The following is a 21,858-nucleotide window of genomic DNA, read 5'->3' on the forward strand; positions in this document are numbered from 1 at the left end:
TACCCATTCCAGTTGCTTGCCCGAGCCGCTCGGCCAAAACAAAACAGTCCTTTCCCTCGTAGGCAGCGCTATGTATGTGAACAGCTGCCTTAAATATAAATAATGACAATTTGAAGGGAAAGGATTCGATTTCACAATTATGAACGAGGGAAGATGATTGCCTGGATTTTTCTGTCCGTACTAGTCGCAGCAGAAGTTTCCAGGGCGGCTGGAAAATGCGTCAGAAACGATTTTGAAGGTGAGCTATCAAGCATAGAGCTTGTAAGAGGTCGACATTTAGTGACTCAAATTAAATCAGATTTCTGTTGTTTTCTTTATCTAATTTGTTGTTGACATAATGATTTTGGATTTCCCATGGCTTTGAAGTCTATAAATAAAGATCCTGTGAACTTTTTACGCGTTCAACGAACACATACATGTAAGATGTCCTGTATTTGCACTTTGCTCATTTACTCACCGTTCAGGAAGGTTGTCATGAAGTGCCATTAAACGAATATTGTTAAAAGGTGTTAGTAAAGTTACCTTTACTCTGGCAAATCGCGAACGCTTACTTAATGTGATGTTTCAAAATTGTAAAGATTCTAAATTTATGGTACAATAACTTACAATAATTAAATTTATAATTGGCTAAACGGTCAGTGTGAAACGCAGACTGCGGACCTGGGATAAAGTGCAGACTGAGGCAATAATGCAGATTTCAGACCAGGGGAAAATACAGATTGCAGACCAGGGGAAAATGCAGACTGCATGTTCCCATGTGCTTCATTGAGAGCCAATAAACAGGGTAACAGGAGCAAAATTCAGGGTAACCTGAGTGATATTCAGGTTAACCAGAGGCTGGTAACTGGCTAACTGGTAACAGGCTAACTGGAGCGCAGACTTCCACTCTGATAAGCCTGAATAACCCTGTTTCAGGTTTCCACTTGATACATGTAATGGAAATACCACGATATTTCACCGTTGGTGTGTAGTCTGCATTTTACCCTCAGTCTGTATTTTGTAACCCCAGTCTGCAGTCTGCAGTCTGCATTTTACACTGAGTGATTGGCTAAGCCCCAGTGGAAACCTGGCGTTAATAGGTTTCATCTTACCTAATGAAACAAAGACCCCTCACACTCAACTATAGAGGTGTAACATCTTCGTTCTCAGAAGAAAAAAATAAACAGCTCTACAGTATGGATTGGGGAGGCGTGGTGGCCTCATGGTTAGTGCACTCGTCTCCGGATCGAGCGGTCTGGGTTCGAGCCCTGGCCGGGGACATTGTGTTGTGTTTTTGGGCGAGACACTTTACTCTCACAGTGCTTCTCTCCACCCAGGTGTATAAATGGGTACCAGCAAACTTAATGCTGGGGGTAACCCTGCGATGGACTAGCATCCCATCCAGGGGGGAGTAGAAATACTCCTAGTCGCTTCATGCTACAGAAACCGAGATAAGCTCCGGCCTGGTGGGCCACTTGGCTCGTATGCAGACTTTACCTTATCTTACAGTATGGATATTATGCAATGCTGAAGTAGTGAGACATTTGAACCAATACACTTTTGCAACATTGTCTAATTCCAGGCGTTATTCTTGATATAATTTCCATAAAGTATTCCTATAATGTGAGTGTGTACAATAATGTATTCCCTACAAGACCTACAAGCGGTAGAACCAAGATTATTACTGTATTATTAATCACATTATTCTCTCTTATTTCAATCAAGGGCACACTGCAAAACGACACTTCAAGTTGTATGGTGATTCTATCTCTTTATTACCATTGAAACTGAGTTATAGTAGACGGGCATCTCATCAGATTTCTACCCATGTGCTATGTGTATTGTTGGAGGAAGTGTTAGGATACGAAGATGTTGTGTTGGTCCCTGATGATTCTGGTCTTTCAGTAAATGATGCTCTTCTGAAGTTAGCAGGGTGCAACAATCACGGGTACATATATGCAGCCATGTATATAGTATGCTTGAGTAAGAATGGTGCAAGGAAAATCAAACTACGGCCAACGCGCAACATAATGTAGCTCCATGATCATGCGATCATAAACCTATTCTTTTGCAGGCTTTAGAATATGATCTCGGTGATCTTGTATATCTTTAGAATCCTGAATGATTGTAAAGAAACAACTTGTGGTCTTGAATTCATTAGACATCTAGGGCTTTCTTGAGGACAATAAATTCATTAGAGCTGCTAATAATTTTAAGAACCTTATCCTTAAATTATGTGGTTGTTATGGTGACCCTGATAGTCCAATATGTAATGAAGTGTCCTTGAATTCTATTAATTTGTTGGTAGCCACATATATTCAAGCCCAAGTTCAAAAAAATACATCTTAACACTTTTTTCCTCCTTAAGTTAAGTATAAAAAACAAATAAATACATACTCTTCTTCTTATTTCACGTTTAATAGTGGCTGTCATTCCAGTGCTGTTCCAGATGTTATGATCAATACCGAAGTCTGGGTACCACCTGATTATCAATACAACAAGTGGATAGAGAATAGGTTGGTGGATAATGCTGGAACCATCACTACTCATGGAAGGTAACTATTTACCCTTGAGCCTTCTAATCATCTAATTTCTGTTACGTCAAAAGCTTCAATTATTTAGTAGTATATACATGTCTCAGATTGTGAAGTAACAAAGATATGACAAGTGTAAGACAGCCAAATGTTTTGTCTGACAGTATTTCCTATTTATTTTAGTTTGTCATTGGAAAAAAATCCACACAATAACCGACATGCATAGCAGGCAACCAAAACAGCAATAGCCATTTAATGAAGGCCTGTAAACATGTAAAACCACTAATAATGAACTCACCAAAAGCTGAAAATAACATAGCACTTTCCTGGTCTAAAGTATTTCTGAATTACATTGTATGCACTTAGTACTAGATATTGATTATTATCTTGTTCAATTTCAAACATTACAGGTAGTTCAAAACATTATACACTGTCATAATTATTTTCTGCAGTATCTGCAGAATGTTTTAATGTAGGCATCATTCTGGTTATGACAATGGTCACTGGCCTAAATCACTTCAGAGAAATATACATTTAATTCTCAGACAGGCTCTTTTTGAGAAGATACAATGTCATGTAAGAAATGGGATGAACAATGCCTATGTATGTACCTAGGACATTTTGATGCCTAATACATTAGTTACCACAAGACGACAACTTAATAGATTTTCCTTGACATCAGCTGTTACCAAAACTAAACCCTGCGAAATAAATTTGATTTTTCAATCTATTCTCATTGAATTTAATTTAAGTGTCCTCTATGATTTACATAGACAGCTGGCAGTCTGTTTTTCTCTCGAAATTTCAGCAGGAGTTGTGAGGTGAGACACTTTAGCCTAAAGGTGAATGGGATAAGACATGGGTGCAGTTCTCGCCTCATTCCCTACTCATCTGTACCACCCATTTGCATTTGTGATGGCTGCCAGCCGTCTGTGATTTGGATGTCATGAGTTTCACATAATTTTAACAACATAACAAGCCATTAGTATTTTGAAAAACCGTCAACATTTGTCTTGTAGGTTTGGATGGTATCTACCTACTTCCTTTGTCGAAAGCTTGTGGAATGAGAGTAGAATCATAGCAGATAACTGGAGAGCATTAGAATTGGAGTCAGTGATAACACAGTTATTGCTCAATGCATCTCTGCTCAATTCGTATATAAATATCTCAGAGTACAAGAAATCATGTGAAGATATTGTTGGTTGTAATGATGGCTGGCTTCGTGGTGCAAAGTGCAATGCTAGTGATAGTGGACTGCACTGCGCTGTTCTTTTGGCTGATTTTCCAGGTTAGCTTTTGCTTCAGTTTCAAGTTCTCCAGGTGTGACAGATTGTCTTTCAAATATGTAATTTGCACATCAAAGAAATTTGGCCAAATTTTTGCCAGACATGTTGCCTCAATATTGTTTTGGAACTTACTCAGAGTATTGTTTGCTTCTACCAAGGTAAGAAAATCCCAGGCTTGTACTAAAGACATTGTAAAGTCTCTTCATTTCACTATCTCACAAAGTCTGAAATTCGTGATTCATTAACCCTTCCTCTTCTTTAAGCTATTTTGTACACTGTATGTCTAACAATTTGACACTGAGTTTTAGCAAATATTTTTCATTTGTTTTATTTCATGTTTGTAGACCACTATGGATCTTTGATCAGACAACAGATAAAGAGCCTTGGTTTGAATATATCAGTGGCATGGCTAGGCTCGGAACTTGAACGTGTCATCAGTAGAGTGGCTGGTCAACCATTCCTGGTATTGAACTGGGAACCCAATACTGTGTCAAGAGCAAAACATTTGACAAGAATAAGCTTTCCTCCATGCAGGTGTGCTTTTCATTACTTGGTTAAGATTCTGTAAGTGCACAGTTGAATCCCAATATCTTGAACAATGAAAAATAAATCTAAGGGAAACAACTTTTGGTTCCAGTTAACAGGAGCCTTGAGAAATAGAAGGTCCAAGAGATTTTACCATATAACCTCTCAGTGGCTTTTACCCAGGTGTATAAATGGTATTGGCAATGTTGGAGGATTGGCCTGTGGAGAACCTGCAGTAAATGGGGCTGTAGAATTGGATCAGAATTAAACTTTTCTACCGCATATGCACAGTGTTGGAAACTAAATTTTGACAGCACTTGCCATTCTCTCAAAATCCACTTGCCCGGTGTAATTTTCACTCGCCCAGAAAGATGCCTCCCCCTGCCTAAAAGAATCTTCCCAATGATTCACAAGCCATACAATTTTTCGGTATCTTGTAATCATGGATGCCCAGCTTGCCATTTCATGTTGAGCTGTTTTGTTGTGGTCCGTTTACGATGTTTTTATCATCTTTCTTTGACACATCTTGGAAAATTTCCCACATTTCCATAGTTTTAACTGAAAAACAGCTGAACGAACAGCTGGCACCGAATTTGCATAGATCCCTAGAATTGAGACATTAGAGCTTGAAACAACTTGTTGGCTAGTAAATACTGACTTTTTTTCCTTCAAAGAAAAATTATACTAAATGACCTTAAACCTAAAGATGACTACAACTGAGGTACTAAAACTTTCAATTGAAAGTAGTTGCTATTTCAAGATAAATCTTTGTGAGATTCATTTCTTAGCAAGCAAATCTCCAATTCTCATGCACTAATTACTAGAGACAAAAAATTATAGAGATCAGCAGAATCACTTCACACATGTGTAACCATTATGTAAATTGTCACTGGTGGAAGCCGTATTTCATTTTGAATTACCGAAACAGTATGTTCTGTATTGGCAAATTATTTGGGTTTCTTGAAGGAGAAATTAATACCATAATGGAGAATAAAAAGGAGTGTTATCAATATTTAAGCTTACAAACTTGTTTCCCAAAAATGAAAATTGTACTCGCCAAAGGGATGAGTGATCAATGATTTGCACTTGTACAACGCTTTTCACACTCACATTGGCGAGTGTGCGACTGCTAATTTCCCACACTGCATGTATGTGTATGTTGTTCATGTAGATGTACTGGTACATGTATATAAACCCACAGCATGTTGTCCCTACTCTTAGATCAAATATCACCAGCTATGTACAGTCTTTAGGTGGTGTCATCTCTTGAATTCAAATGGTTTATAAAGGAATCTTCTGGCCATTATAAACAACGAGAATGCTGTTGTTCTATCTAGAGATTATAAAAGTGAATCATTCAACTCACAAAATTAAATTACCCTTGGACAAGCTGTGCAAATCTCATTCTTTAAGAGCCCAGAATGTCAAGGCCTCCTGTTGTTTCAGATCAAGGTTGATTGCTTGACAATGAAAAATGAGCACTCTATGCATGCAACACAAAAGATTGGAATTGGCCAGTTGCAGCCAAAAGAAAGTGGACACTGGAGTCAAGCCAAAAAAAAAAAAAAAAAAAAAAAAAAACTAGCAAGCTTTGTGCAATGCCTAAGACAGTGCTGATTTTAAGGTTTTATTAATAAAAGGACTTTTTCAATTATTTCTTTCAGTGCCATTATGTCCTTCATCAAAGCCATGACATCTCAACTGGATTATTATTACAACTGTGATTTTCCCCCTAGCCACTTGCGCAAATTTGCTTGGGGAAAAATTCAGGACAATGCCCCTGATGTTTATTACTTACTGTCAAAAATGCACTTTGATAAAGACACACTTAATGAACTCTTTCACAAACACAAGGATGGTGGAGGTAATTTGACTAGCCAGGAAGTTGCTTGTGACTGGGTACGCGAGACTAGAGATATCTGGTTGTCATGGCTCCCTCCTGGGAGTCTGAATAAGGTGCCAGTTTATCTTGGAGGGATGTTTCCATTGTCAGTCAGTGAGGATGCAGTGTGGAGCAGGCCTGGAATTCTGCAGGGTAAAATTTGTTTTGTTATGATTAAAGATAAGCCAGAACTAGCTGGCAGCACTGGCGGCCACTTTGCAAGCGGTGCATAATGATAACTAAATTGATCTTTAATGAGGCCTGAATCAACATCACAAACTAGTTCTTAATTATGATTATCATGATAAAAAATGAAATTAATCAAGAAAAATCAGTATGAACCTCTCCCCCTACTCTAACCCAAACATGTATCGGTCAGGCATCCAATTACAGTCCAAGATGGCACCATCGAAAACTTGGTCTATCGAGCATTGCATTAAAAGATAATGCCTGCACTGCGGGTTACTTTGGACAAGGCATGTAACCTTACACACATGTCATTAATTTCATATGGTCAATTAGAAATTAATTATCATGTTCTTTGCTGTAGGAGCATTGATGGCTCTAGAGGAAATCAACCAAGATTACAAGATTCTCAATAATTACAGTTTGGAGCTCATCATAGAGGACACACAGTGCAAAACAGCTCTCATTCTCAATGCATTCATCAAGTTTATGTCACAGGTACACAATAAATCCATAGTGGGCATCTTAGGCCCGGCCTGCTCAGTTCAAACTGAGATAATTGCTGAAGTTGCACCTATGTACAATATGATCATCATGGGATACAGTGTGGAAGGTGTTACACTGGCAGATCGCGACAAATACCCACTATTCTTTAGAACCTCTCCAAGCTATGCTGAGTTTAAATATGCCTATGCTACTGTGTTTGAGTTCTTCAAATGGAAGCAGTATGCGTCACTGACTGATACAAACTATGTGTCGCAGACTGTGACGGCTATTCATGAGTATTTAGAGAGCAGAGGGATTACTTTGGTATATGCCAGACAAATTGCAAATCAAGACGGTGTTGATATAAAGACTTATGTGAGGTCCTTGCTAGAGAGCTCAGCAAAGATTATTATTGCTACTTTGTTTGAGGGTCTGGCAAGAGCTGTTGTCTGTGAAGCCTATAGACAGGTGAGCAATGTCATAAATGTTTTAATGCTACAGAACTCACAAGTTAAACACCAGCAGCTCTAAACCTAACTTTAACTAAGACTTAACTTTACCAAGTGCCAAACATGTAGAAGAGGGTTTTATCATTTTATAGCTCCCATATAGGCATTTTAAAATTGGAAATTGCAGTTCTTTCTGAAAACACACCCAGTCCCTCTGGGATGTAATATATCAAACACGAGAGACAGTGTTTCATCAGGATATCCAAACACTGAGAAGAGAGTTGAAAATACGACGCACAGCAGAGTATTTTTGACAAAATTCGAGGTGTTTGGATAGCCGATGAAACACTGGCTCGAGTGTTTGATATATCCTCTCAATTGAAACAAAAACTAAGGAGTAAATGGAGAAGTAAAATCGCCAAAATTTATGCTAATTAAGACCGGGTATCCAACCTACTTCATGGTTGTGATTTACTTTGTTTCAACTTGATGAATTATTAATGAGTTTGAGAAGTTTATATGAAGGACCTCCACTGGAAGGAAGCCACTAAAATAAATGACATCATAGACTGATTGTGATTAATCCAGTTCAAATGGGGGACAGATGCATTAATTTTGCATGTTATTCTAACTGAATGGTTTTTCCAGGGTTTGACTCCACAGAGAGGCTATGTTTGGTTTCTGCCTGCATGGCTGGCAGATAGCTGGTGGCATGTGGATCAGGTTAAAGAGCATGGCCACAGCACTGATGGGATGCTGATTGTGCCGTGCTCCACCGCCGACATGAAGGAGTTTGTCAGTGGAGGGTATTTCTCCCTCTCAAATGCCTTTTACAGCACTAAATGGGCTAAGATATTAAGTGGAGGCACTGTGGGTCAGTGGAGACAAGAATATGAAAAGAGAGTCAAGAAAGAGGTGACTTAATCGACTTATTTGTCTTGATGGTTGAGCATGCTTCCAGTGTTTCACATGTATTGTATTATTACTAATGGTCTTTTGACTACAGAATGGTTTGTTGGGTGGTTGCTGAAAGGGATTATGCCCAGGGCTTTCTTATAGGAGTTCCAAGGGTATTTAAATTACAACATACTATGAAATGTTGGGAGACTGGTATGGGGATGGACTCTGGATCCAGTGGCAAAAGTTCAATTGAGGCCTTACACTACCGTAAAATGATATTAAAATCATTTAAAAATCCTTGGCCACTTTCATTAAAAATGCTACTGAAGGACAACATCCAACAATTATTCTGGATCCAGTACTGGTAAGATAGCTGGCTGAATGCTGAACTTGGCCAGCAGGGTGAGCTATCCAGGGAGAGCAACAATACTCCTATTAGTCTCTTCACGCTACATTTGTATGAAGACAAGGATGCTCACCCAGTGAGGGTCGGTTAGCCTGACTGGAATTTATGCTTTTCTTGATAAGACTTTATAGATTCCACCCCTTCTCTGGTCTGGGGCCTGTTTCTCGAAAGCCCCGGAAACTTCGGACCTGGAAAGCCATAGCAAAATCTCAAACTTACGAGTACAGAGCTGTTTTATTCACATATTCTTAAGATGAGCAGAGGTTTCCTTCATACAAGAAGTTTCAGGCGTATGCACTTCTCCGTTTTTAGATACAGATGGACTAAAAATGACTTCACGGGCCTGAAAAGTTTCAGGGCTTTCGAGAAACAGGCCCTTGGAAGTGAACAGCTGACATTTCGCATCATCTGACTAGCAGCCATTTTACGGTGACTACGATGTGGCCTTCAAATCTTTTCTGTCTACACAGCCTATTAACTGATTTACTTACTTGTGCTTGTAGTGCCCCTCAGGACACCTAAGGCCGTTCAGTCTTACTATTAAATGGGTGTGTTACTAATGTTGTTTTGAAGGGTCATGCTCCAACTGGATATGCAAGTTTTGCCCATGATGCCATGTGGGCCTATGCACTGGCACTGGATAAACTTTTCAAGGCATATCCCATAGGACTGGATACAATAAGAACTAATCACTCAACAAAGTGAGTAAATTCCTTTTAAAAAGATAGTTTTAAAGTGTTAAATTAATTTTAGTTAGTAGTTTATGATATATCATATATGTTTTTGTGCTTGCCATGTGCAACTTTGGACATAAGCTCATTAACATTAATTTTGTAATGTTTAAAACTGACGAAAGGATAAATGAGGCCTGAAACTACTGTAAATTGATTGATGTTAAAATCTTTCAAAATCCAAGCTTTCATTGATCCATTGCATCATCAGAGATGATCTAATGTTTGTTTGTGGGATTTTTTTTTTTTTGGGGGGGGGGGGGGGGTTGGGGAGTTGATCCTTTTTATGCCTGAGTCAAAATCTTGATTGAATTAATCCAGTACCACAAGACAGTACTGACATTTAGCTTTCCTTTGCACATGTGAACATTCAAATTAAAGTTTTCAAGCAGTGCTCTCACATGGGACTGTTTGTTATCTTGTGCAAGGTTGTAAGGTTCTAACTTTTCAGTCTGTGAACAAAACCCTAATGTGTGACTATTCAGATTAAAGCTATCGAGGAATACTTTCTTGTGTTAGTGTTAATTTTGCCGTACTCTACAACCAGAATTTAGATTTAGAATTTTTTGTCAGTTTAGAACTTGAACAGCCATAGTGGGTGTAAAAGGGTTGAAAAAAGGGCCTGCCCAGTAAAAGCAGCACTTGTTCCCTTGGCCCAAGTGACAGGTAGAATTTCAACGGCCATTTGTTCTTTAATAGGCTCTTGAAACAATATCTGCAGCAGACCAACTTCAGTGGTGTGTCTGGCCGTGTGATTTTCAGAAACGGTGAGCGTCATCTCCCCACTGTTGAGATGGCGCAGCGCTTTCCTAGCAGGGCAGTGACAGTGGGACGTGTGCTTCCCAACATGTATGCTCATTGTGATACTGAAAGTAGAAGTTGTTTAGAACTGAATGAAAACAGTATTCAGTGGCCAGGGGGGAGAAGACCTGCTGATGGCAGACCAGGTAAGTGCAATGTGTCCTTCAAGATTGAGACTTAGTGGTGTCTTTTACCATCTCAATTTGGGAGAGGAATCCAGCAATAATGACAATTTGGAGCGATGGTTAAGTGAATGTGTCATTTGCAGTCATGCATGTGCGTTTTAAAACTGTCTTCCATCAGTGCTGCATCATGATCACTTGTAAGTCATGTTCATAGCCAGATGAAAAGAGTTCCCAACTGTATTTTTATTTACCGTTTTTTTTAAATCCAACCTGTTTAATGTCTGCCAAAGTGCTAAAGAGCTCATCAAGGTGGCTTGCACCTGAACTTTAAATTCAAAATAGATTAACTTGCGTTTGCATTGTAAGACAACAAACTATGAAATAAACTACTACAGAAAAAGAAACTGTCTTTCAGCAACGTTTTAGTTGTAACATATTCAAGTGGTTTGAGCTCGGACTCTCAACATGGTCTCCATACCAAGGTGTAAAAATCGATAGAATGGGGTATTGTTAGTTTAACTTGACAATATGCTAGAAGGAAATCTGTAATAGACTAGCTAGGCTAGTATACCTGTGCATTAACCCGTGAATGTCCTGTCTTTTCTTTCTGTGTTAGAGCCGTCCACCAGTGAGGTGTGTTCCGTGGAGTCATTCCGAGCTGCTCTTGGTACTTCATGCTCTGGAGCAATTGCTGTTATAAATGCAATAGGTAAATATATAGATTATAATTGTACTACTACAACCAAAATATATCGAAATGGGGGAAATAAAGTATTGCGTTTTGCGTTTTGCGATTTTTGAAACAGTCGCCAAGCAACGTGACGGTTACCATCTCCTGGCACGCTAGTGTTAGTTTTTGTTTTTGATTGGTTTATAAGAATTGCAACCGCTTTGTGTGCCATTTGCGAAGATTTGCAGGGCAAAGCCGCCCTTTTTCTCCTATTACACCATTCAAGAGGAGATAGTCTTAACAGTGAAAGTTAGATAAATCGGTGGGTCGATCCCTATACGACCCTATAGCTATACAAACAAAAATTGCAGTGAAAGGAGTTTAAGAACTCGTAGTGCAAACGTTTATTCAGTTTTTTGGGTGGTCGTTTTAAGTTTTTTTGCCACAATGATAAAAAGGTGCACGATCCTAGCGCGCAGTTTTTGATAGAGAAGTTCCAATGATATAACGTATTTCAGTGGCGCTAGGAGAATGATGTGTTTGCTTTGCGACGCGTATGGCACAATAAATCAGAGTAAAGCTGTTTGATTTTAACCAATTAGAACAACCCCCCGAGGGGTACTCCCTACTATGGGCTGTGTAGGTATGTGCGACCCCAAAGAGTATGGTTTTCAGCCGTTTTGGTCATAAATAGGGTTTCGATTTTGGCCATTTTGGTCTTGAATAGTGTATGGTTTTTGCACTCTAGTCTTGAATACGGTATGTTTTGAAGAAGAAGCTACTTTTTCATTACTATCGATAAGACCATCAACAAAAGCCCTTCATTAATTACGTTTACAGCAATTTAACATTGGTCTGAACTAGGAAACTAACTAAACTAATAAGGCAGGTCTGAAACAGGGTAATGATTTAAGGGTCAGGTCATAAAAAGGGTATCAAATTTTTGGTCAGGTCATAAATAGGTTAAGGGATTTGAGAAGCGGGCCGCACACCCTCACCAAATTTTTCTAGGACTACCCCCGGGGAACAAAACCAACTGCTTTACGCGCATTAGCTCGCATTGCTTGGCGACGACTGCATGTTTTCCCGTGCTTGACTCCGATGACTTGTTTTGTACATCGAGTTCTGATTACTTCATCGTGCTTTTGCTACTGGTTAGATGCAAATAGTTTTGCTTTTCTAATTTCGTTTTGTGAAATTTAAAGCAGTACTGTTCTTTTTCCTGCTACCTATCTGCAAACTAAACGTGCTGGATAAACCTCATTGCTTGTCGTCCTTTCCACAGCTATTGGCTTGTTCCTCGTTGTTGTTATAACTTTCATATGGATCTGCATCAAGAGAAGGTAGGGACGATTCTTGTTTTTAGGTTTTAATTGTAAGTTATATTTAACCGCCTACTTCTCCTTTAAGGGAAGAGTAAAGTCAAAATTCTGGCACCTTAAACAAAGCGTGGGTTGTATAGATTGTGATGGCGCAATGGGCCAAAGCACGAACGAGCCGTTTAGGCTTAAACACAGCTGACCACAGAGTAAGATAATGGCCGACGTATAACTTGAAAATTCTAAGGCATCTGCCTTTATGAGGTTCAATAATATTCTGGTAAACTCAGAGCGCTGGAACACTTCTAGCTATAGGTGAGCTCACTTCTCATAGTCCACATCTAAACTGCATTCGAATCAACGTTTGTTAATATAACTCCGGGAGGAAATGGAATCGGACGAGGAAATCCGAAACTGCCGACAAGGGAAAACCGATTGATGATATTCTTCTTTACCGTCCAAGAAACCAGTGGAAAAATTTGACAGTTGTCGTGAAATATCATTGTTTGACCAGTAATAATGAGCTGGCTTATAAGCATGCAATTTTTTTTTAGTTTAATTCTCGCTTATGTTATCGTGGGAGAAATATCCTTTGCTTTCTATCTTTTCTGCGGAGCTTTTCCATTCAAAAGTAAAGAGGAAACATTCTGTGCTTGAATCAGCGCACGCCTCGGCTCGCGCGCGTTACTGCACGCGCAAGTACGAACAACGAAACAGACCAAAATGAAATCGTCACAAACGCGATCAAAGAACAAATTTGTTCAGAGTTCGAGACAAATGGATTCAAAGATGAAGCGCGGAAGGTCTGTCCTTCGTGATTTGTTCATTATCATTTGTCTCTCTATCCCGTGTATTGTGATTTGGTTGTCATATACGGTGATTTCTTTGGTGAGGAAAGTCTACGCTTACGTTCAAAGCGAGTGGGAGAGATTCAATGATATTTACTTTGATAACACGGCGGTCTGGAAGGATGTGGATCCTGCATTTTTAGCGTACAGAAAAGGCGAGGACTCAGTGACTGGTCCGTGCTGTAGCAATCATCCTTCAGCCTCAAGAGAACTGAACAAAAGGAGCAAGTTCCGTCATCACTTTCTTGTTATTGTGAATTCTGTGGCACATGCGCTGTTGTTTGTACCTGAGAAAATTTATGCCTACGTCCAGCGCGTGTCTGAGGACTATCGCAATATTTATGGGGACAGCATGGTGGAGCTGCCGTATACGGAGCCTGCATTTATTGCTTACCTCAAAGGTGAAGAAGGTGCACCATTTCTTAAAAATCCACACGTAACATTTTCCGAGTCAGATTCAAGAGACTTGAAGAATTTTGCAGCAAACAGCGACATCGAGAGCAGAAATCAACGCCAAGGACAAAACGGCAAAGTAACCGAAGGCTTGAGCTTGGTGCGTTTAGTTTATAAATTGTTTTGTCGTATCAGAAGTGCTGTTTCAGCTTTATACTTCCGCTGCCACCGTTTAACGTTCCGTGGTCAAGTCAACGGAGAGAAACACTTCGAGACATCTCAAGAAATGAAGCACCCTTACTTCAATGAAAGGAAAGCACAGGACGTTGACAAAGCTGCAAATGTTTATCATTCTCGGCAAGCAGTAAAACTACAGGAGACTGTAGCCGCTCATCCTGGTACTGTGCCTTTTCCACCTGCCTTTCCGGTCGGATCTGACCAGGGTCATTTATTCAAGTGTTCAGGAGCGTTACGGACAGCGTGGAATGATCCTGTGAACTTAATAAGAGTTCCACCAAATACTGGTCCAAAGCTGTGGAGTTCCTCGCTCTATTCTGGGGCTGGAAAGAAACAGTGGAACGCTTCCCCAGGAGTTGCCAAACGAACGGAGACGCAAGTGAAATTGTTCAGTGAAGGCAAAGCGAACGGAGAAGTAATGCAACCGTCAACTCTCCGTTCTAAGGCGGATTCTGCTGACAGCGCGTCCGTTTGTAATAGCAAGACGGAAAAGAAAGTGAAGGAGAGGGTAACACCATTTTTATTTTCAGTCGCTAATGTGGACACTCCTGCCCCTACTGCACCAGTCAAAGAAAAAGGGAAAGGGAAAGTCATGCCAGGTTTAATTCTGACCAGTCATGTGCCTGTCCTACCTCGTGTTAAACAACAGGATCAGGGAAAGGCAACGAGAGTTGTGCGTTCAAATCAAGTGAGGTCTGCTAATGTCTGTGCAGATTCAGAACCTGTCCCAACCCGGAAACATGACACATCTTCAATTGAAGAACCGATTGAGGTAAAGGACACTGGCTCTGCTGTAAAGCAAGCAAAGAACAAGAAAGAGAGCATTGAGGGGAAGGGCAGGGAAAATCGCCTTTCAGCAGATGCGCCTTTACGTCAGGCGAAGAAGGTTACGTTTTGTCTAGATTCCGAAGCTGTCGCAACCCATAACCATGTTTCTTCTTCATTTGAAGAACAGACTAACATGGAGTCTAAAGTCTCTGGCGTAAAGCGAGCAAAGAACAAAGATGGGTGCCTTAAGGACACGTCCAAGAAAAGTACCTCGTTAGGAGATCTGCATTCAGGTCAGTCGACCTGCTCTTCTAATGTCTCTGCAGAGTCAGAAGCTAACTCAACCCATGGCCATGTCACATCTTCGGCTGAAGAACAGATCGAGATGAAGCCTGAAGTCTCCAGAGTAAAGCGAACGAAGAACAAGGAGCTTCGTAGGAAGAAGTTCAGGGAGAATGCCTCGTCACCAGATGCACTTTCATGTCATTTCAAGTCTGCTAATGTCTGTGCAGATTCACAAGTCAGCGAATTCCAGACCAATGGAAAGGCGTCAGATCACAAAGAACAGATCGTTGAGGAGCCTTTAGTCGCTAGAACAAAGCGAACCCGAAACGAGGATGAATGTAAACAACCTAGATCCTGGGACGCCCGAGCTTGTATAAATAGCACCGAGCATCCATCGAACATGACACTGGGAAGGAGTATGAGACATGCCAAAAGGAAAGCTGAATGTAGTTCAGATGCCATCTCAGAGTCTAAACAAAATGAGTTTGTTTCAGGGCAAATACACGAAGTAGACTTACAGAAAACAGCAGAGCAGCGGGAATTAATGGAAGTAGTTGACAGTCCACCGGAAAGAGCCTTCACTGCATTGCCTGAGCCAATGGAGACAGGCGGAGAAGAGAATGCAAAGATCTTTTTATTTGGAGAGCCGAGTGAAGCTAAGGCCCCATTCAGTGCAAGCTTTATGGAAGAGTTAGAGTCAATGGAAACAGACCAACAGGAAAGTGGAATTTTCTTTGGAGACGTTGAAACAGAAGAAATGGAAACAAACCAAGCGTCTCTTTTTGATGAGTTTTCATTTGCATGGGCGAATGTTATGCAGTCATTCCTCGTGCAGCCAGCCGAAGAGATGATGGAAACAGATCAAGAGTCAGTGGCGGCCACACCCTGCGTTGCACAGCTAGAAGAAGTAATGGAGACAATGCAAGCGCCATTTCAAATGCCGATGCCATTCAGACAGGTTGGAGATTCTAACTTTCCGGTAGCTACAGATATGGGAACATCAGAAGCAAACTTTAGGATACCCGTGGAGGAAGAAGCGATGGAAACCCAGGAGCTGGGTGATGCATACACGCCTGTGGAGACTAAACTCGGAGAACTGGCAGATGCTAAGAGGCCACTAGCGTCCACAGCAGGAATGTCTAAGGAAGAAACCTTGTTAACAAACACACCAGGTGCTGAGGAACCAGTGGTGCAAACTGTGAAGGAACCAGCCATGCCTCCATTGAAAGAACGAACCATGCCTCCTCCATTGGTGAAAACTGAGTTGCTACAATCGACACAACCCAGCGGATTAATTTATAGCGAGCATCTCCAAAGAATGGAAAGTAAACTTAACAACGAGCCAGGCTTTGTAACAATCGAACAGCAGCAGTTGGTAGCAGTTGAGACAGAGGAGACAAAATCAGCGAGTCAACTGACAATGGAACAACTTCAGCTTGTGCCTGAAGATCCTTATTTCCCTGACGGCTTGGATTCAGACTCAGACTCAGATGATTCCTCGGATGATGAATATGAACTGGATTTGGCCACGATTAACGAGTTCTCAGAACTGCACGCCGAGCCAGAGCATGTTCAGCTTATAATGAAATTACTAACAGAAAAGGAACTGGCCTCGGAGCAGTGACTCTTGTAATGCATCACCATGGAGATAAAGAGACTGGACATTGATTTAACGCATTTGAAAACTCTTGATATCTCTTAATATGTAATAACGGACGATTTGACAGTGATGTTGTTATTTTTAAAACGAAATGAACGCGCTCGCGATATGCCTTTGGTTTTTACCTTTTGATCAGTTTACGTTGTGAGGATTTGAACTTTTGTAAATATAAGTGTAAATAGTTTCTTAATATGAATCAGTTCAATTTTTCCTCTTTAAGGAAATTATTTTTACCGACTGATATGAGTTTTGACAAGCCACAGAGATAGAAATTGTCGCGGCGTCTTGAACTTTTGTAAATATAAGTGTAAATAGTTTCTTATTATGAATCAGTTAAAGTGTTCCTCTTAAAGGACATTGTTTTACTGACTGATTTGAGTTTTGATAAGCTACTGAGATTGAAACAGTCGTGGGACGTGAACTTTTGTAAATATAAGAGTAAATAGTTTCTTAATATTAATTCGTTAATTAAGTGTTCCTCTTAAAGGAAGCTGTTTTTACTTTGGTTCATACAGTAAAAAGAGAAATATAATTTAAACAGGGAATTGTCTGTCGTTATGGTTTATACGTTGAACAAGCAACAACAGTCGCTACGTGTAAACGGAATAGAAGGTACTTCCGTCGGACTGATTTTCATGAAAAAGGCCTAGGAAAACATTTCATCCTCCTGTGTGACAAGGGAAGGCTTTCGGGGTCAATCGAGGAGAAACGACAGAGAGATGAGGAGGTGCGAATGACGTCATGAGCGTTGCAAACACTAGGCTTTTGTACACTAAAATGCTCCGCCTTAAAGTCATTAAAGTGCTCGGTTAATGCTCATATGTAGGTTTTTTTTATCACAAAGGTGACTAAACAAACATGGCCGCCTTTAATTTGATTTGACTACCGCTGACCTTTCCTCAGTCTCCACTCGGCTGTTTAAGGGTGGCATTTGAATTTTTTTTCATTTTTGAGTTATTTTTTTGTAAAAAAAATACCTCTTAGTCGGCGCGTCGGGTATGTTATGGACGGGTCAATGGGTGAGTGAGTGAGTGAGTGAGTGAGTGAGTGAGTGAGTGAGTGAGAGATGTATGTATGTCACACCAATCAGATTGGATCTACTATGAACAGCCAATCAAATTTCTTGTTGTAAAGGTAAATGGTACGTGAGAAACACAAGGTAAGTATAAACACAAGGACTTTGGTAATTGAAAAATAAAGAGTGACGTGTATGTTGTCGGTTTGTGATTTTTAGTCCGGTTTGGAGGAGAGTGTGACGGTTACATACGTACATTGGGCTGTTTTAGAGTGCATAATTTTCAGTGAAATGGTGGCTAGTTATGAACGAGATGAGTCTTGAGTTTTGAAGCAGTTCATGAGTAGTAGGCAAATGGCACGAGATATTTTTATTTTTAATTACAAAGGGTAACTTGATACTTTTGTTTTTCACAAGGAGTTAATTCAATTAGAGGTCACGAATCGTCGCTTTTAGTTCTTAAGACATGTTTTAGAGGAGACGAGACTATTTAGATTTGAAGCAGCTCTAACGTTTACAATAGTAAGTGCAGGTAACGATTGTTTTGTTCTTATTGCATGCAAATATGATGAGATATTTTTATTTTTTAGTTACAATGGGTAATTTGACACTCTTGTTTTTAACAAGGTAGTAAATTCAATTAGAGCTGACGAATCGTCGCCACTTGTTCCCACGAGATGTTTGCTATTTTTAGTTACAAATGGTAACTCGACACTTTTGTTTTTCATATGGGAGTAAATTCAATTAGAGCTTACAAGTTATCGGCTATTGTTCCCAGGATATTAAACAAAAAAGAAGCTTTCCTTTCTAGAGTGTTTTTACGTCTCTGCAGTAGCAGTTTAATATTTTTATTTGATGAGCATTTTATGACATTCTTTTCAGTCCGATATTTTTAAAGGTAAAAAGTATGAAAACTGTTCAAATGTTCTTTGAAGACTGTGTGGCACCAAGTTAAAGTGCAATTTAATTAAATCAGACTTTCAACGTGTCAGAGAGGTCTTTTTCTCTTTCTTTAAATTTTCGGTGAAGTAGTGTTGTTGCGTTGTGTTGTGTAAAAAGAGTAAACTTACTACTCGTATAAAATGCGAAAAGTTCTCTTAACTTGAGTATTTTTGAGCAAAAATTCCTCTTGGGGGCTGGAAGGGCTCCCGAGGGGGTACTCCTAGAAAAATTGGTCGGGGGTGTGCGGCCCGCTTCCCAAAACCCTTACCCTATTTATGACCAAAATCTGCGATATTCCTTACCCTATTTATGACCTGACCAAAAATTCGAAACCCTATTTACGACCTGACCCTCAAATCAAAACCCTGTTTCAGAACTGCGTTATAATTAGCTCCCTAGTTCAAACCAATGTTAAATTACCGTAAACGTATAAATTTGTGAAGGGCTTTTGTTGATTTTCTTTTCGATAATGATGAAAAAGTGGCTTCTTCTTAAAGCATACCCATATCAAGGCTAGAGTGCAAAAACCGTACCCTATTTATGACCAAAATGGCCAAAATCAGCTAAAATCGATACCCTATTTATGACCAAAACGGCTGAAAAACCATACCCTTCGGGGCCGCACAGACCTATATAGCCCATATAAGGGAGTTCCCCCCCCCGGGGGGGAAGGGCTACGTGATCGGTGAGTGAGGGAGTTATGCATGTGCGCGTGTCAGACCAATCAGAGTGTGGGTTGTATCAAAGAACGAATAAAATTGCCTGTTAGAAAATAAGATGGTCTCTACATTAATCTGGAGACGTGTCAGATTACTGTAGTTTGTTCAGTCAAACATTTTATGGCTTACTATTTAGTTATCTTACCATTACCGATGTAACATCTTATGTACATCATAAACTCCCAGTTTCTTTCTTGCTGTACATCGCAACCAAAAAAACTTGTCAAATCAACCAAATCATTACTGTAAACAGTTCCATGAATGTGCCTATCTCCGAGACTTATAGTTCACAAAAAAATAACTCTTGCACGCCTTGCGTGCCTATGTTCGAGTTAAGTCTTCATTTTTTCGTGAAAAATAATTTTTATTTCTATTTTCTGTCGACAAAATTCATTTTCCTTGAAAATGCCACTAAAATGCTCGAATAATGCTTAATGCTTTTGCCTCACTAAAATGTTCGAAAAAATGCTGGCATAATGTAAAAAAGCTTAGCAAACACTCTGTAACCAAACTACTTACAAGATAAAATAGCCACCAACACCTCCGCCCGTTCGCGAAGACGCAATTTGAAAGAAACATCGGAACCGGAAAAATTGTAGCATCATTGGAATTGTGAATTATAAACTTATGGGAACTAATTATCATAACACGATTCAGGGAAAAGGTCGTGATTAAACTCTGAAAGTTAATCAGAGAACTAACTTAAAGATGGATTTTTAATGGTTCAGCACAATTTTACAGTGTCAAATATTTTGTGTAGAAGTGTATATGTACTAGGAGCCTTTTGGTCCTGGAGAAGAAAATCAGTTTTTACGTTATTTGCTATGTATCTTATTATGAAATCGGGGAACTGTAAAGTAACAGTGCTGACTGTCAAGGCATTCCGATAATTTTCACCATAGTCTGATACGACATTTTGCCAGACAACTTCGGGTGCGGATATTGAGGGCTCAATTCATCATTGGAGATGTGAGTTTCCTCTGAATAATTACTGCACATTGTCATCCCGACTGGGGTGGGGAGGGGTAAGGTTGAAGCGTTCTTAAAAGGCCCTAGTCAGCGACACCTTTGTTTTTGTTTACATGCGAGAGTTTGGCTGTTATATGTTATTCGGATCATGTCGAAACGAAGGAAATCACTGTGCAACTACGTAGTATAATTTAAAAACATACTTTCAGGAACACAACTTACATTAAAGCAATAAGATTTCGCTTCTCCATACAATATCAATAATTTCGATGGTATCGAAAATGGCGGAGGCCGACTGGGGCCCTTTGAAGGGAATCTTGGCTTCAAAACAGTTCAGTTTCGAACCGTAAGTGTTTTTGTAAAACTGTGCTTGAAGTTCGAAGTCGGTAATTCTCTATTTGGTTTGCCAGATTTCCCGCGCGTCGCCATGTTTGTGTTTGCAAAGCTTAATGGGGTATTATGGATATTATGGATATTACGCGTGGTCTAGCGTTTTTAAAAGGAAGCGTCCTTCTAATCGTTTCTTAATATGTAGAATCCTAATAAAATCAAAATCTTCTTCTGTACACTCCTTGTTCTATAACGCGAGGACGTTTCAAATTGCGATAAAGTTAGCCTGGTGACAAGCAGGTTAGTTCAACCCAAAACACCGCGTATTAGAATCAGTTGCGGAGACATTGACGTTAGAACCTGGGGGTCAGTTAAAGAGATGCTCTAATTAAAGCTTAAACCGGGTCAGGTTTAAGTCAAGATTGCCCTTAAATAGTTTGTCTAGAGTTTGTCGATAAAGTACGACGATCTATTTAGGAAAAAAAAAGTAAAGTACCGTTTTGAATCTATCTTCATGAAATTTCTTCTTCTATGATGGGCCTGAGTAAATTGCGTTCATTTTTAGTGTAGCCGGTTTTCCTTTGGTATTCCTATGACAATCCTGCATGTTTACAACATTTCTGCTCTAAAATTGCAAAATCAGCATTTGAACTGACTGAAAAACACTCCTATAGAAGAACACGTGCAAGTTTAACCACTTTAGTTTCACGGTGGAATTTTGTAGATCTTACTGGAATATTCCGTCAGAGATGTGATTTTGCAAACGTATTTGTCAAATTAAAGGGCATGGATTTTCCCGTTTGAATTGCATCCAATGGTAAAGTCTGCATGTGAACCTGAGTGGCCCATATGGCCGGCGCTTATCTCCGGTTTCTGTAGCATGAAGAGACTAGGAGTATTTCTACTCCCCCCTGGATAGGAGGCCAGTCCATCGCAGGGTTACCCCCAGCACTAAATTCGCCGGTACGCATTTATAGACTTAAGTGGAGAGAGGCATTGTGAGAGTTAAGTGTTTTGCCCAAGAACACAGCACAATGTCCCCGGCTAAGGCTCGAACCCGGACCTCTCGATCCGGAGACGAGCGTACTAACCATGAGGCCACCGCCCATCCACTACATTCAGTGAGTGACAATTTGTTTTTGCCAGATACGATCGTAAGTACAAGGAAACGCAGCAGAGGATGGAGGAGTTAGGATTGATGGAACAGTCTCCAGTGCTTCACCTGGACGAGTGGGAAATCCCGCGGGAAAACATTGTCCTGAATCGCAAGCTCGGAGAAGGAGCGTTTGGCGCCGTGTGCGGGGGAGAAGTTGTTGGGCTGAGGGGCGAGGGGGAATGGGTGCCAGTGGCTGTGAAGTCTCTAAAGATTGGTTCTTTACCTGAGGACAAGGTATAGTGGCGATCAATTTCTAA

The 21,858-nt window shown here is 40.2% G+C and overlaps 1 protein-coding gene across 1 annotated transcript in view; it reads left to right on the forward strand.

Annotated features, from left to right (window-relative positions):
- Positions 1–43: 43 nt before the first annotated feature.
- Positions 44–21,858, forward strand: part of LOC110059695 (uncharacterized) — a 28,376-nt gene continuing 6,561 nt past the window's right edge. The window contains exons 1-13 of the mRNA XM_089297705.1: positions 44–238; positions 1,705–1,927; positions 2,403–2,534; positions 3,533–3,801; positions 4,144–4,333; positions 5,989–6,359; positions 6,757–7,346; positions 7,976–8,242; positions 9,207–9,334; positions 10,064–10,311; positions 10,907–10,999; positions 12,246–12,303; positions 21,592–21,835. Of these exons, the coding sequence (XP_089153831.1) occupies positions 154–238; positions 1,705–1,927; positions 2,403–2,534; positions 3,533–3,801; positions 4,144–4,333; positions 5,989–6,359; positions 6,757–7,346; positions 7,976–8,242; positions 9,207–9,334; positions 10,064–10,311; positions 10,907–10,999; positions 12,246–12,303; positions 21,592–21,835 (2,898 nt within the window). The 5' untranslated portion in view covers positions 44–153. The remainder of the gene's footprint in view (positions 239–1,704; positions 1,928–2,402; positions 2,535–3,532; positions 3,802–4,143; positions 4,334–5,988; positions 6,360–6,756; positions 7,347–7,975; positions 8,243–9,206; positions 9,335–10,063; positions 10,312–10,906; positions 11,000–12,245; positions 12,304–21,591; positions 21,836–21,858) is intronic.

This window comes from Orbicella faveolata, unplaced genomic scaffold (genome assembly GCF_042242905.1).
Source record: "Orbicella faveolata isolate gen_17 unplaced genomic scaffold, um_ofav_v1 contig_3, whole genome shotgun sequence".
NCBI classification, from domain to species: Eukaryota; Metazoa; Cnidaria; class Anthozoa; order Scleractinia; family Merulinidae; genus Orbicella; species Orbicella faveolata.